The sequence below is a fragment of the Marmota marmota genome, unplaced genomic scaffold (genome assembly GCF_001458135.2).
Source record: "Marmota marmota marmota unplaced genomic scaffold, marMar, whole genome shotgun sequence".
NCBI lineage: Eukaryota > Metazoa > Chordata > Mammalia > Rodentia > Sciuridae > Marmota > Marmota marmota.
This window is the reverse complement of record NW_026000294.1, coordinates 1,489,929-1,506,360: the sequence shown is the minus strand read 5'-3', so window position 1 is coordinate 1,506,360 and position 16,432 is coordinate 1,489,929. Positions and strand designations below refer to the sequence as shown.

At 43.6% G+C, this 16,432-nt stretch overlaps 1 protein-coding gene across 3 annotated transcripts in view; it reads left to right on the top strand.

Moving 5' to 3' along the window:
* The window catches only part of Gjb1 (gap junction protein beta 1), an 8,203-nt gene extending 4,053 nt beyond the window's left edge, over positions 1-4,150 (top strand). For 2 of the 3 annotated variants that reach the window (XM_015501632.2, XM_015501633.2), the window contains exon 2: positions 2,643-4,150. In XM_015501632.2, coding sequence (XP_015357118.1) covers positions 2,659-3,510 — 852 coding nt within the window. In that variant the 5' untranslated portion in view covers positions 2,643-2,658 and the 3' untranslated portion in view covers positions 3,511-4,150. Of the gene's footprint in view, positions 1-2,171; positions 2,303-2,642 lie in introns of those variants that run through there. The other variant, XM_048797164.1, reaches the window with a different exon arrangement.
* The last annotated feature ends 12,282 nt before the right edge of the window (positions 4,151-16,432 follow it).

The following is a 16,432-nucleotide window of genomic DNA, read 5'->3' as shown; positions in this document are numbered from 1 at the left end:
TACTAAAAAAAAAAAAAAAAAAAAAAAAAAAGAAGGAAAAAAAAGAAAAAGGAAAAGAAAGTAAAGAAAAAAAAAGAATCCATATAGGCCACACATCTGTAATTCCAGATGAGGCAGGAGGATAGCAATTGGAGAATAGCCTAGACAGCTTAGCAAGACCCTGTCTCAAAAAATAAAAAGGGCTGAGGATGTATTTTTTTTAAAGAGAGAGTGAGAATTTTTTAATATTTATTTTTTTTTAAGTTTTTTTTCGGCGGACACAACATCTTTGTTTGTATGTGGTGCTGAGGATCGAACCAGGGCCGCACTCATGCCGCTTGAGCCATATCCCCAGCCCTGAGGGTGTATCAGTGGTAGAGAGCCTCTGGGTTCAATACTGCCCACCCCCCCAAAAAAAATCTAATATATCTCACTGCCTGAAGCATTTTTTTTTTAAGTTAACTGAGGTAACTTCTGCAGCAGCTTTGCCTCCAGAATCCCAGACTTGGGAGAAAGGACACCCTTGCCCATGCATCCCCAAACTGGTTTAGACACTGAGCACAAATTCACCAAGGCTTTATTTTTTCAGCTAAATGAAGAAACGTTGTTGTTCAGAGAAAGACCATATGTCCTGTGGACTGTGCCTTCTTCCCCCAGTTTCATAGATCCCATTCCCCAACTTTTCCAGTTGCTGTTACCCTGCCCTTTCCCTCTATGACAGAGAGGACCACCCAGAAGTGAATAGAGGGCTTCTTCCACTGCCACTATTCCTGCTGTGGAGCCTGCATTAGAGGCAGGAAATGCCCTGCATTTCCTCTGGTCTAGGCCTGCAAATATTCCTCACATTCATTCCTCTGCTTCTAGCACAATCTCCTTGCAACATAATGGCAGAAGCAGTGGGAGGTGGGGAGAGGCCTTCTTTGCCTGCCTAAGGGATGGAGGAGAATTTCCTCTCCAGAGCAACTGGCAAGATCCTGAAAGGGAGGTTACAATTCACACTTGACTTTGGGGGCAGGGCAGCAACGGAGCTGGAGCTGTCTGTAAGTCAACAACAACATCTGGGAGGAAAAGGAGAAATCTTGGTTTGGCAGACCAATTAGCCCCCCAAGACGACATTGTTTTCTCTTCCTGAGAAACCCATCAGATCACCAACTGTGAAACCTGACCTGGGCTAAGAACTTTGTAGGTCATTTCATTGAGCCTTGCTGGATATTAACCCCATTAATAGATGAGCAAGCAAGCTCTGATAAATTCAGTAGCTAGCTCAAGGTCATATTAGGAGAAGACCCAAGATTCAAATCTAAAGCTCTGAATCTTGCCTATTCCATCTCCTAGCTTGCTGTTTGCTTGGAGACCTTTTGCTTTCTTTTCCTGGCTTGTCCTTGCCATGTGCCCACCTGCCCAGCTCCTCTAGGGATTCCCTTTTCCGCAACTCAATGAGGGATAGGAGGAGGGATAGTGAAGTTTGCTCCACGATACTTGAGTTGGAATGTGCTTACAGATGGAAGGCTTCCATGTTTTTTTTGTTTTTAGGTGCCTTTTTTTCCCCCCAGGTGAAATTAGATGTTGCTTTCTTTTCCTCTTCTTTTGCACCATCTGCAAAAGCATTAGGAGTCTGTTGTGGAAAAATATACACCTCTGCTTTCAGACACTTTTGTTTCATCCTACCCTCCCACTTCTTAGGTCTCTGAACTTGAGTGAGTTATTTAACTGAGTTTTAGCTTCCTCATCAGGAAAATGGGTTAACAGGCTTGCTAAATGGTTCGAAAGAAAGAACGTGTGGGAAAATGCTTAGCACAGTTCCCGACAAGATAGACTCCTCCCTTTACTTCCTTCTAGCTCACCCATACCCTGCAGGGGATCTAAGCCTAGGAAAAATCCTGTGACCCTATGTTTCTGATAGACCATGGGGGAGGGCCCAGAGCATCTTGGTCCCCTGGGATCACCTTGTACATGCACCTGTCTGTGTTCCATCTCCCCACCATGGCCATTCTTCTGGTGGGGCCATGGGGCGGGTGCGGCGATGGACCGGGCGGGCACAGAACAGGTGGGTGCAGGCTGGGTGTCCGGCGCTGGGACACAAGTGCTCTGTGTGTAGGGTGGGCGGAAGTCAGAACGTTTGATCTGAATTCTAAAGGGCGTTGTTCAGAGCCCCACAAAGGTCCCATTGTGCAGACACTGGGTATAAAGCAGCATATGACTCCCCAGCACCGGGCAGCGATGAATTGGGACGCAGGCGCGGACCCAGGGACCACTCCCCCTACACAGACATGAGACCATAGGGGACCTGTCTGGGTGGCCTCAGGGATAGGCGCTCCCCAAGGTAATGGCTTTGTTGGTTTTGCCCCAGGTTGGGAGTTAAGGAGCTGGGGGATGGGGAGCCAGGGGGGATGGCTGATAGCAGAACAAAATGGGCCTGATGAAGAAAGGGACTAGAGATGAAAGAATGTTGGATAAATGTGAAGAGGGGGGGATGGGGCTTAGGGAAGTCAAGTCAAGTGAGTGAGGAGGAGGAGATGCTGGCATGGGAGATGAGGTGAAGCGGAAAGCTGTGAAAGTCTTTCCTTTCCTGCCACTGGCTCTTGGAAGAGGTGGGGGTGGTCGCCCAGTTTCCTGCCCCAGTTTTCTGACAGTTTGTTTCACTCACACCTCATGTTTTGCAGGTGTGAATGAGGCAGGATGAACTGGACAGGTTTGTACACGTTGCTCAGTGGTGTGAACCGGCATTCCACTGCCATTGGCCGAGTATGGCTGTCGGTCATCTTCATCTTCAGAATCATGGTGCTGGTGGTAGCTGCAGAGAGTGTGTGGGGTGATGAGAAGTCTTCCTTCATCTGCAACACCCTTCAGCCTGGCTGCAACAGCGTCTGCTACGACCACTTTTTCCCCATTTCCCACGTGCGTCTGTGGTCCCTGCAGCTCATCTTAGTTTCCACCCCAGCTCTCCTTGTGGCCATGCACGTGGCTCATCAGCAGCACATAGAGAAGAAAATGTTGCGACTTGAGGGCCACGGGGACCCCCTACACCTGGAAGAGGTGAAAAGGCACAAGGTTCACATCTCAGGGACACTGTGGTGGACCTATGTCATCAGTGTGGTGTTCCGGCTGCTGTTTGAGGCCGTCTTTATGTATGTATTCTATCTGCTCTACCCCGGCTATGCCATGGTGCGGCTGGTCAAGTGTGAGGCCTACCCTTGCCCCAACACAGTGGATTGCTTCGTGTCCCGCCCCACTGAGAAAACCGTCTTCACTGTCTTCATGCTAGCTGCCTCTGGCATCTGCATCATCCTCAACGTGGCGGAGGTGGTGTACCTCATCATCCGGGCCTGTGCCCGCCGAGCCCAGCGCCGCTCCAATCCACCTTCCCGTAAGGGCTCAGGTTTTGGCCACCGCCTCTCACCTGAATATAAGCAGAATGAGATCAACAAGCTGCTGAGCGAGCAGGATGGCTCTCTGAAAGACATACTGCGCCGCAGCCCTGGCACTGGGGCCGGGCTAGCTGAGAAGAGTGACCGCTGCTCGGCCTGCTGATGCCACATACCAGGCAACCTCCCATCCTGTTCCCCATCCTTCCCTGGGCCTGCCCCTCCTTCTCCCCTGCCAGTGCACAGGCCTCTGCCTGCTAGGGATTACTCCATCCAAACCTTCCTTCCCTCCCTACTGCCCTTCCTCCCAGGGCCTTCTGTCTGAGAGCTGGAGGAGTGGGGAGAATGAGGCCACCACTATGCCAGTGCTCAAGGTTACCAGGGGTGTGGGTAGCTCTTGTTGCCTGTACCTTTCCCCTCTTCCCTCTCTCTCTTCCTGGGATCACTGGGGACAAGAGATGGGATGCTCTGACAGTATCTCCAATTCTGAAACTAATCTTAACCCTGTGCTGTCAGATCCCCTATTTCTGGAGTCACATCAATGGGGAGGGATGTGGGCAAGCAGAGTGGAGGAGGGGTGCTGTGGATATGTGGGTGGAGAAGGGAGAGTAGCAAGCACGAGAAAAGGAGGAACAGTGCTTGCCAGCTGGCCACAAAAAGGAGACATGTCTGGGGGTAATGGAGTTAGGAAGGGAGAAGCAGGCAGATAAGTTGCAGTGGGAGTCAGTCAGGGCTGCCCGTGTCTCCAGTCCCCAAGGCCTCTCTCTGCCTGAAATGTTACACATTAAACAGGATTTTACAGTAAATGAAGAAGTGGCTTGTGTGTTTGTTGAAGTTCTTTCTTCCATAACTTCTGACCTCCCCCTGGATGAGCTGGCCTTGGCTGGCTTTTTGCTGATCAAGAAAGGAAAGGTCAAAAGAAAGAGTGATTTGAAGCTGTAAATGAGGAACTACCACAGTGCTCCTGGCTCCAGCAAAGCCAGATCCTGAGCCATTCTTTCCTGCTTTTTGTTGTTCTTGTTGGTTTTTCTTTCTTCCTTCTTTCCTTCCTTCCTTCCTTTCTTATTGTTTTCTTGGTGGTTGTTGTTTTCATTTTTAACAACTTTATTGGGGTCTAATTCACATACCTCTTTCCTGTGATTTTAAAAAATTAAAATGACACTTCCCTCTGGAGACACAGGAAATGATAGAGAAATTGAGTGAATGAGACGGAAAGGCACAGAGACAGAGACACTCTGAAACAGAGGCACGCAGTCCCTGGGTATCTTGCCGAGGTCCCTTCCTCTACACTCTTGGGAAAGCTGTCCCCTTACTCCCTATAAATTTAGCATTCCTTGCAAACCAGTGCCCCACAATCTGCTGATCAGGTATACAATGACTCTGGCCCCTTTCCTCTGGATATAGCCCTTAATTTCATCCTCCTCCTCAGTTTCCTTCTCCCAACTGATTTCTGAATTGACCACCCCTCTGCTATCCCAGAGATGCCTCCACCATAGTTCACACATACCATAGAGGCAGTCTCCTCACAAGCATCACCCCTCCCCCTGTCAGCTGCAGTAGGAAAAGCCCCAGCCTGGGACTCAACAAAGTCAGGTTCAAGTTCTCCTCATGTCACTTACTAGCAAAACAGTCCCTTCCCCAAGCCTGTTTCTTTGTGAGCAAACAAAGTTTTATCCTAGCACATCTCTAAGCTCTCTTTGACACTCTGTGCTTCTGGGGTTCCTAAAAGACTTCCACAGTCTCACAGTGCTTTCCCCATCTCAAGAGTCACTGTCTTCACAAGTGGACCCTCAGAGTAAAATTTCCCCCACAGCAAGTTTCACTCCTCAGTTTTGCTACCTCCTTGCTAGAGCAAGTATTTGCCACTCCCTCTCTGAATATGTGGACTCCACATGGGAAGTATATCAGAAAAGTAGAGAAAAATCAGGGTGATCTCATCGGAATTGTTCTCCCTCTCAAAATAATTCTTCCCCTTCAGAGAGAAAGCATGGAAGGTTTACTCCTTGGAGGAGATTTGTCCTTTAGAAAAGAGAGTGTAGGTATTTTTTTTCCCCACCACACTTAGCAACCCCTGAGAGAGAGCTTCTCCTCTCTTAAAAGAAAAACACTTCTTGCCTGCAAGAAATTTCATTTCTCCTTAGGAATTGACATTGCACCCTGTCAGAAGAGAGGTCCCCACTCATGGTGACAGAGACTCCTTTTCTTATGGAAAGACATCTTCATTCACAATGCAATTCAGCAAACACAGAGCATTTCCTCTCTGCCCAAAAGACCATCAAGAGAATGATTTTCTCTTTAAAATCCCATCCTGGTCCAAGAGGGAACCTCGAGCCCTCCTGACAATGAGAAATGTGAAACCCCTTATCACCTCAGAAATCTACCTTGTCTTCAAAAGATTCTATCAACTCCCGTAGGAAAAAGGTTCCAATTCCAGAACAGGCTTTCCTCTCCAGGGGGCAGTGGTGGGACAATAAAGCTATTGGGTTGGTTGTTAACAGCCTGAGGGAGAACATGTGATTCTTTTATCCTCTGCACCAGGTGGGAGCAGCATTCCTTAGGGAATGTCTGAATGCAAGGTTTCATGGAAATAGGGGTGAAGGGCAGGCGGACCCAGGACTGACTTTTTTTTGGTGAGGTTGGGGGAAGGGTTGCCAGGGATTGGATCCAGAAGTGCTCTACCACTGAGCCACATCTGAAACCTTTTATTTTATTTTTCATTTTGAGACAGACTCTCGCTAAGTTTCCCAGGCTGACCTCAAACTTGTGATCCTCCTGCTTCAGCCTCCCAGATAGCTGGAATTACCAGCATGTGCCACCATGCTCAGCCATGGACTGACCTGTCACAAGAGTATAAGGAAGAGACGCTGAAGCAAGTGGGGCTAGGGTGGAGAAGAAGGCATTGGAATTAGGAGACCTGGCTTTCCATTGATAAGCTCTATCCCCTCAGACACATTTACTCACTTGATCCAAGGCTCAGTTTCTTCATCTGCAATATAGAATTAATAATAACAGCAACAGAGTTTTTTGTGAGAATCAAACAAGATGTATTTCAAAGCTGGTTATAACTATAAAGTAAGGTAAGATACTCTTATAAGCACTGAGACCATGGCCTTGAGGCATAACTAGAACTCTCTATGAGCCAGAAAAGAGCAATGCTGGTTCAACTAGGCTGAAACTAGTGCAAAGAACTTGGCAATAATAGGATTGGCTCTGTTAGGAAGCAGATAGAAGTCCAAACATCAAAGTCCAAGAGATGTTGCAAACTTGAACATGACACATCGAAGGGTCAATATTCAAGGGGTCTGATCTGGGAACCGAAAAGGCCTAAGAACAAGAGGTTCTTGCAGTCTCTCATGGTTGTGGTGTTTTTAGGAACATCTACAGCAATTTAGAGGTGTTTGTGTAAAAACATCAGGAGCAGGGAGAAAAGAGAGTCAGCTTGTGGATGAAGAGGCTGGCTGAACTAGGAGAGTAGTCAAGGCCCCAGCTGAGTTGAGATTTCAGAGCAAGCTGCAGTATCCATAGAGAATTGGCATGGCAACCACAAACTGGTTCAGATGCTCAATCAGATAGCTTGGTTGTACACAGTGGGGGATAGAGAGGAATGCTCACTCCTTTTACTGATTCCACAATACTAAAATGCCAGACCTGACCTGTGATAGAAAAGGAACTCTACAATTCTACCAAGCCAGGTTCCCTTCAATTCCCAGATGAGGCCAGGCCAAACCTACAGGGACAGGTGAAGAAAGGATGGAGATATTCCAGGGAAGGAAAATAAAACAGGCAGAAAATACACAGACATCTTATAGGGTGTGGTAAGTCTTCAGAGTTAGACAAATAATCTGCTGTGGAAGCTATATAGAATGGAATGGCTGGAGGGGGGAAAAAAAACTGTGAGCAGATTGTGATGCACTTTGTGTGTCACTACAAAGGGTGAAGACTTTCCATAGGTAGTGGGAAAACATTAAGCATGTTGAGGAGAGGAATCACACTTTCAGACTTGTGCATTTGGAAGTGCACTCTGACAGCCACATGGAGAATTAGATTGGGGATTAGGAAGACCAGAGGCAGAATGGCCAGTTAAGGAGCTGCTGTGATAGCCCAAGTGAGTCCTATGGGACTAGGACAGTGGCAGAGGAATAATAAGAAACAGCTGGAACAGCCATTTTGGATGGAGAATATACAAGAGCATGTGGTAACTGGGTGTGGTGGGGAGGGAGGAGCCAAAGATCATTTGGAGGTTTCTTTCCTTCCTCTCCCTTGACTAGAAAAAACCTAATCAGTCAACACTAAGGTCAAATGTCATATCCTCTGTGAAGTTTCTAACTCTCTTCTCTCCACCCTCATGTTCTGACCAAGTCCCCCAGAACGAGTCTTCCCCTCCACTCTGAATTCTCACAGTACATCATGGCAGTGTATGTCTAAGAGAGTGCTTATCATATTGTGTGGTAATAATTTGCATATGCTTAACACATATCATGGGCTTCATAGCCTGCATTATTAATGGCAGCCAAGAAGAGGGTATAGGCACATGCAAAGGCTCAGAGTCTTGAAAGAAAAGAGTGTATTGACTAGAGAAAAGAAAGCATGGGATGGCAGGGAGTGGTAGTAAGAGATGAAGCTGGTGCCTTCAATAGCAAAGGAGGTTGGAACCAATAAATCATGGGTCTCATACAAGTACATAGAAGTTTGTTCAGGTGTTTGAACTCGAATATCATGTGTAGGGATGCTTCTGACTTAAAAGTTAGGCCCCTACTATCTAGGAAAGACATTCTATACTCATGATTATAGACTTAGATTGAAGATATTGAGGAGTTTCAGGTCAGGGCAGACATTTGTACAAACACATGCATTAAAGTTGAGGGTGAACTACGGAAGAAAAGCAGAATGATTTGACAGCAGACTACAAGGAGAAAGGAGAATTGACCAACTGTTCTACATTTCAACTGAAACCCTGTGCAAATTCAATGTAGTTTAGTTATTAAGAAAATGGTCTTAAAAAAAAAAAAGAGCATGGTCTATGCCGGGCAGAGCTGCATATGCCTGTAATCCTATTAACTTGGGAGTCTAAGGCAGGAGGATCACAAGTTTGGGACCAGCCTCAGCAACTTAGTGAGGTCCTGTCTCAAAAATAAATAAATAAGAGGCTGGGGTTGTGGCTCTGTGGTAGAGCACTTGCCTAGCATGTGTGAGGCACTGGGTTCGATCCTCAGCACCACATATAAATAAATAAAATAAAGGTATTATGTCCATCTACAAATGAAAATTTAAAATGAATAAATTAGAATAAATAAAATTTTTAAAATGTTTCTTAGTTTTAGGTGGACACAATATCTTCATTTTACATTTATGTGGTGCTGAGGATCAAACCCAGTACCTTCTGCATGCTAGGTGAGCACTCTACCACTGAGCCACAACCCCAGCCCAGAATTTTAAAAAATTAAAAAGTATTTAAAATTTTAAAAAGCTGTAAAATAAATAAATAAATAAATAAAAGGGTTGGGGGCTTAGCTCATTGGTAAAGTGCACACACACACACACACATACACTATATATGTGTATATATATATATACACACACACACACACACACACACAAACACATACATACATACATACATATGAGCATGGTCTACTTCTTACGTATATAACTTTGGCCATGCAACTTGACCACTCTATGCTTCAATTTCCTCATCTATAAAGCAGAGATAATAATAAATAATAGTACTTGTGTCACATGGCTATAGTGAGGATTAAATGTTCTAATTATGTATAAAGCCCTTAGAACAGAACCTGGTATATAGTAAGCTCTACACAAGTGTATGCTGTTTTTCTTTTTTTTCTTTATTCTTTTTTGTACTGGGGATCAAACCCAGAGGTGCTTTACTACTGAGCTACATCCCCAGTCCTTTTTATTTTTAATTTTGAGAAAGGGTCTCCCTAAATTGTTGAAGCTGTTCTTGAAAATAGGATCACATGAGGAGATGAATCACACTTTCAGACTTGTGCGTTTAGAAGTGCACTCTGACAGCCACGTGGAGAGTAGATTGGGATTAGAAAGACCAGAGGCAGAATGGCCTCAGCCTCCCTAAATTTCTGGGATTACAGGCATGTGCCAGGGCTTCTGGATTTTATTTTATTTTTTAAAGTTTTTGTGGTGTTGGGGATTCAACCTGAGGCCTTTTATGTGCTAGGTAAACACTCTAACACTTAGCTACACTCACAGCCCAGCAAATGAATATTTGCTCTTTCATATCCACATTCTCATTTCACCATCTTGGCCATTCCTCCAGCTAGTCACCTACTCTCTCAAATGCTGAGCTAAACTCTTTCTCAGATAGTCATTGTGCTTTCTTTTTTATTCTTTTCTTTTTCTTTCTTTCTTTCTTTTTTTTTCTTTTTTTCTTTTTTTTTTTTTTTTTTTTNACACATACACAGCAACCTAAAACTAGACAGTCAAGAAAGCACAATGTCGGGCTGGGGATGTGGCTCAAGCGGTAGCACGCTCGCCTGGCATGCGTGCGGCCTGGGTTCGATCCTCAGCACCACATACAAACAAAAGATGTTGTGTCCGCCGAAAACTAAAAAAAATAAATAAATATTAAAAAAAATCTTTAAAAAAGAAAGCACAATGTCAAAAAAACAACTCTGTATTTATATTTGCTGCACATGTAGCAGTACATATGACCACACTGGCATATATGTGAGAGGATGGCTATGAGGGAGTGCCTTAATTCTCTTTTTTTTTTTTTGGAGGGGTATCAGTGATTTAACCCATGGGCACTCTGCCCATGAGCCAATCCCCAGCCCTTTTTTTGTATTTTATTTAGAGACAGGTTCTCACTGAGTTGCTTAGCGCCTCATTGTTGCTGAAGCTGGCTTTGAACTCTCAATCTTCCTGTCTCAGCCTCCCAAGCCACTGGGATTACTGGCATGTGCCACCACAACTGGCTTCATTCTTAACGTAATTTTTTTTTTTGTACCAAGAATTAAACCCAGGGGTGCTTAACCACCAAGCCATATCCCCAGCCATATGTATATTTTAGTTGTAGATGGACACAATACCTTTATTTTATTTATTTATTTTTATGTGGTGCTGAGGATTGAACCCAGTGTCTCACATGTGATAGGCAAGCACTCTACCACTGAGCCACACCCAGCCCCTCTTAATGTAATTTTAATGAAAACGATGTATCCTAATAATAATATAGTCTGAAACTTTATTACTAGACTTAGAAATTACTTAGGTTGAAGAGAGTGGAAGAGTGGTCACTAGAGACAGGGAAGGGGATGGATGAGAGGGTGGTTAGAAGTTAGATAACAGGTTCCAAAATACAGTTAGATAGGAGAAATTAATTCTGATGCTCTATAGCAGAGCAGGGTAACTCTATTCTACAACAATTTCTTATATATTTAAAAAATAGCTAGAAAACAAGAGTTCAAAGTTTTTCTAACATATAGAAATGATAAATGTTTGAAGAGATGGAAATGCTAATTACCTTGATTTGACTGGGATTACATGTGTGTACTTGTATTGAATTATCACATTGTACACCATAAATATGTACAAATATTACTTGTCATTTCAAAAAAATTTAAAAAGGGAAAAAGAAAAAGAAATGACTTAGGTGGATGAAAGGAAAGAAGACTTTTATGGAGCACCCTGTATGTGCCAGATTTGGTGCTAAATTAAGCACTGATATACATAATCTTAGTACCGGCAAGATAGCTATTATTATCCTAATACGTGTAGTTGAGGAAATGGGGGCTCAGAGAGTTTAAATAATACATCCAAAGATTGCACAGTTTAAAACTACAGAGCTAGAATTAAAACCTAGACCTATCCTAATTCCAAATTTGTGCTATATCTTCTATAATAAACACTCTATGCTGCTTTTGGACACATTTCATGGGGTTGGTGATGAAGTGGGGGTGGGGAGCTCAGTATATGAAAATATTCCTATATACTAATCTGCTGGAAAGCAAAATGCACATAAGGTTAAAAGATGTCAAAGTTAAAGAACGAGCTGCCTGGGCTCAGACAGGGAAGGGCAGTCTGAGGGAGAGAGCCTCTCCAGGGATCTCTGCCCCAAGCAAGTTCCAGAAATTGTCCTTCCTCTGGGTTAATACAATCTGGAGCCTAGACACGTTTATTCGGAGCCCCTACCTAAGCTTAGGGGTTCTGAGCATACACTTTGTTTTCTAGCTCTAGCCCCTTTCTGTTTCCTCTCAAGCTTTTTTTCAAGGGACAAAGACTTTAGTTCCTCAATTTGATATAAATGTCTTGAAATACAGATACCTGAGAGAATGAACTTCAATGAAAATTTATTCACATTAAAATGTAATCAATTAACCTGACAGACAAGTGAGCTCTGGTAATTCTCCTCAAAATCCGTTCCCCTTCCTTTCCTTTTTCTATTTTTGCCATAATCTCCTAACCAATAATGTAGGCAATGAGAGTCAATGCTTATTAAAGCACTCACTCCATGCCAGGCACTGTGCTAAATGTTATGTTCTTTAATCCTCACCATTCATTGAAGAAGTACCATATTGTCCTCATTTTAGATGAGGAAACTGAGACACATATATAGATTAGGTAACTTGCCCAGGCCACATAGCTAGGAAGGAAGGGGCTGAGCCATAGAAGTGGAACTAGTCTGCTGGGTGCCAAAGGATAAGCGCTAACCACTTCTGTACCATGCTTCCTCCCTGTAACTGGCCTCCTGGGTTTCTTCAGTGCCCAGTCCTCCTATATCTCACCCAGATTTACTAAAGTCACCTTAAAACATGAAGCATATGCTAACAATTCTTTGTGAAAGTCCTTTAATGTTTTCCCACTGCTTTTAGGATAAAGTATGACAGGAATACTTTCCAGGATAAGATATGATCGCTCCAGCTTGCTGGAACTGAGGGGTTATTTGGTGTCTTAGCTTTTTTGCCACTGTGATCAAAAGACCTGCCACGAGCAATTTTAGAGGAGCAAAGGTTTATTTGGGGGTCACAGTTTTATTTATTTTTTAATATTTATTTTTTAGGTGTAGTTGGACACCATGCCTTTATTTTATTTATTTGTTTTTATGTGGTGCTGAGGATCGAACCCAGGGCCTCGCATGTGTTAGGTGAGCACTCTACCTCTGAGCCACAACCCCAGCCCTTGAGGCTCACAGTTTTAGAGGGCTCAGGCCATAGATGACTGACTCTGTTGTCTGGGTCCAAGACATCATGTGCATCATGGGGGAAGGTGAGGCAGAACCTCATGGTGAAAGGGCATAGCAGAGGAAAGCAACTCAGACATGGCAACAAGGAAGCAGAGGGAAAATAAGCTCTGTTCACCAGTGACAAAATATATACCTCAAAGCTACTCCCCCAGTGACCTACCTCCTCAAGCCATCCCCTATCTGCCTACAGCTAGTCTATTCATGTGGATTGATGCACTGGTTAGGTTAAAGCTCTCATAACCCAATCATTTTATCTCTAAAGTTTTTTTTTTCATTTTATTTTATTTTATTTATTTATTTTTTAATATTTATTTTTTAATTTTCGGCAGACACAACATCTTTACTTGTATGTGGTGCTGAGGATCGAACCCAGGCCGCACGCATGGCAGGCGAGCGCGCTACTGCTTGAGCCACATCCCCAGCCCTTCATTTTATTTTAATTAATTAATGTGTTGATGCCAGGGATTGACCCCAAGGGCACTTAACCACTGGGCCACATCCCCAGCCCTTTTTATTTTTTATTTTGAGACAGGTTCTTGCTAAGTTGCATAGTGCCTCACTAAGTTGCTGAGGCTGTCTTTGAATTTGTGATCCTCCTGCATCAGCCTCCCCAATCACTGGGAATATAGGTGTGTGCCACCACACCCAGCTACACCTCTAAATTTTCTTGCATTGTCTCTCTCATTAGCTTTTTGAGGTTGCCTCATATCTAAGCCATAACATGTGAGATGCTAAACACTCATTGCTAAAACTGGGTAAGTTCTGGGTAAACCCTAATGACTGGTCACCTTAGCAGGCAAGATGGCGTTCAATGCTTTTTAAAACTTAATATCATCTATTTTCCCAAACAATACCCACAACCAGTACACCCTCTCCTCAGTCCTCTGCTGCCCAATCACTCTTTCCTTTAGACCTTCTGTGTTGTGTTATGCCTCTCTGCCTTCGTTCACACTGACCTCTGCACCTCCACTGCCTGGCAAACTATTGCCAACTCCTCATGAAAACCCACCTCCCATGTCACTGCTGTGGTTTCTAGGTTTTCTGGGAGACAATGAGAAACAATTAACATTCTGCCCTGGCTATTTTATTGACATGTGAGTCTTTCCAGAGTCAGAACATGGATGAGGTAAATGAGACACCTAGAGTATAAAATTGAAGGATTTATTTGCTCTTGAGGTCATATGAAAGCCAGCTCTGAACTTATGTAACACTGAGAGTAAATGCCTTTTGTTGGCAGCAGGGATTAAGCTCAGGGGCATTTAACCACTGAGCCACATCCCCATCTCTTTTTATTTTTTATTTTGAGACAGGGCGTCACTAAGTTGTTGAAAATGGCTTTGAACTTGTGGTCCTCCTGTCTCAGCCTCCCAAGTCACTGGGATTACAGGTGTGGGTCACCATGTCAGGTTAACTGCCTTCTTTTTACACCCATAGGTATCTTGGTTGCCTCACCCTAGTCCTATCCCTAGTCTTTCCTATCAGAGCAGGGACTCCTCAAGAGCCTACCTCAAGGGACTGGGGTTGTGGCTCAGTGGTAGAGCACACATCTAGTGCGTGTGAGGCACTGGGTTCAATCCTCAGTACCACATATGAATAAATAAAAAATAAAGGTATTGTGCCCACCTACAACTAAAAAACATATTTTTTAAAAAGAGCCTACCCCAAACCTGCTGCAGTGGCACATAACTGTAATCCCAGTGGCTTGGGAGGCTGAGGCAGAAGGATTGCAAATTCAAAGCCAGCCTCAGCAACTCAGCGAGGCCCTAAGCAACTTTGTGAGATCTGTCTCAAAATAAAAAAAATAAAAAGGGGCTGGAGATGTGGCTCAGAGGTTAAGCACCCCTGGATTCCATCTCTGGTACAAAAAGGAAAATAAAAGAACCTAAACCAAGCTCTTATTTATCATTTATCTATCCATAGTGACTAGCACAAGGCTGGGCACAGAGTTGAAATTTAGTTGAACAAATCACATTAGGTTCTTTTCTGTTCCAACAGTGGAAGGAAGCAAAAAGAAGAGAATAGCTTTGAGTCCTGTTGTTGGTGTAGGAGAAAGGAAATTTAACAGATTCTATGGTAGAGTGCATGCTTAGAGTTTGCAAGATTAAGGGTTTAATCCCAAGCAAAACACATCACACACACACACACACACACACACACACTTAATAGACTTCACCTTGGCCTGTGAGGACAGATTTCATCTCATGATTATACCTTTGACATCTTGCAGATTTGGGTCTTCTTCCTACTGTTCTAGTCTCTCTTTCAGTTCCTTCTCTGATTAACCGTAAATATTCCCCATAGTACCATTTTTTGGTGCTCTTTTCTCTTCACTCTCCTCAAGTGACCTTATTTACTACTAGAACTTCAGTTAGAAGTTCTTTGCAGATGACCTAGCAGCCTGATGCATGCTAAGGTATACCTAACTATTTCTGTCGTCTACACCTACAACTAAGCTATATCCTCGATCTTCCATTATTTGTTCTTTCATATTACATACATTAACTATATCCTGAGCCCTGAAAATGACTCTAAACTGACACCTCATCTCTCTTCTAAGCCTTCATACCCAAACTTCTTTTTTTTTTTGAGGTACTGAAAATGGAACCCAGGGCCTGTGCATTCTAGGTAAGCACTGTACCTCTGAGCCACATACCAAGTCCTTTTTTAAAATTTTTTTTAGAACAATTATTTTAGTTATTTTTATGTGGTGCTAAGGATGGAGCCTAGTGCCTCACACATGCTAGGCAAGTGGTCTCTGCCACTGAGCTCCAGCTCCAGCCCATATGAACCCATTTTTTAGGAGAAGCTTAAAAAGTTAGGCTTTCCCATTTCCATGGCAGAGCTATGACTAGAAGCTCATATTTGAGTGGTCTTTCTGCTCTGTCATGTTGCATGGCCCACTAATTGGGTGTTATTTTTTTTCATACTGGAGATTCAACCCAGGGGCAATTTACTGCTGAGCTACATCCCCAGTCCTTTTATTATATTTTATTTTTTTTTATTTTGAGGCAGGTTCTCATTAAGTTGCTTAGGGCCTTGCTAAGGCTGAGTTGAACTTATGTTCCTCCTATCTCAGCCTCCCAAGCTGCTGGAATTACAGGTGTGCACCACTGTGCCTGGCAGAACCCCAACATTATTACCAACCTCTTTTTACCCGCAACAACAAATACAAATAACAAAGGAAAAAAAAAACCTGCCCCGTTTTCCCATTTTGATTAAGGGTATCTCATTCTCCCTGTCTTCAAGGCTAGAAATCTGGGCTTCATACTCAATTCTTCCCTCTCTGCCAAGGCTCACTCCCTAGCATTCATCAAATCATGTAAGTTTTACTTTCAAAATGTCTGAAAAAAGGCTTAAAATCTAAAATTTACTTTGAATCCACCTCTTCCCTATCCCCACAGTTCCTATAGAGGCCCCCAGGATCTTAGCCACACCCCTTCTACCTTTCTGTAAGCCTTCAGGCCTGCCCCCTCCATTAATCCTATTGTTCTAGGTATCTTCTTCCTGAAGGAACAGGTCTGAACCTACCATTTCCTGGTGGGAAAATCTCAACCTTGTACTTCCCACCTTACAGCTGTGGTCTCCCAATTCCTCCTACCTTTTCTTTGAGTTCCAGATCAAATGCTACCTCCCTCAATGAACCTCACTGTAAAATTGAAATCAGTTCCTGGTCCTCTGCTCTCCCATAAAAATTTTTCCTTCATTTAGAGCTGGGCTTGTGGCTTAGTGGTAGAGCACTTACCTTGCATGTGTGAGACACTGGGTTCAATCCTCAGCACTACATAAAAACAGATAAAACAAAATAAAGATATTGTGTCCATCTACAACTAAATTTAAAAAAAATTTTAAAAAGCATTTCCTTCATTTGTCT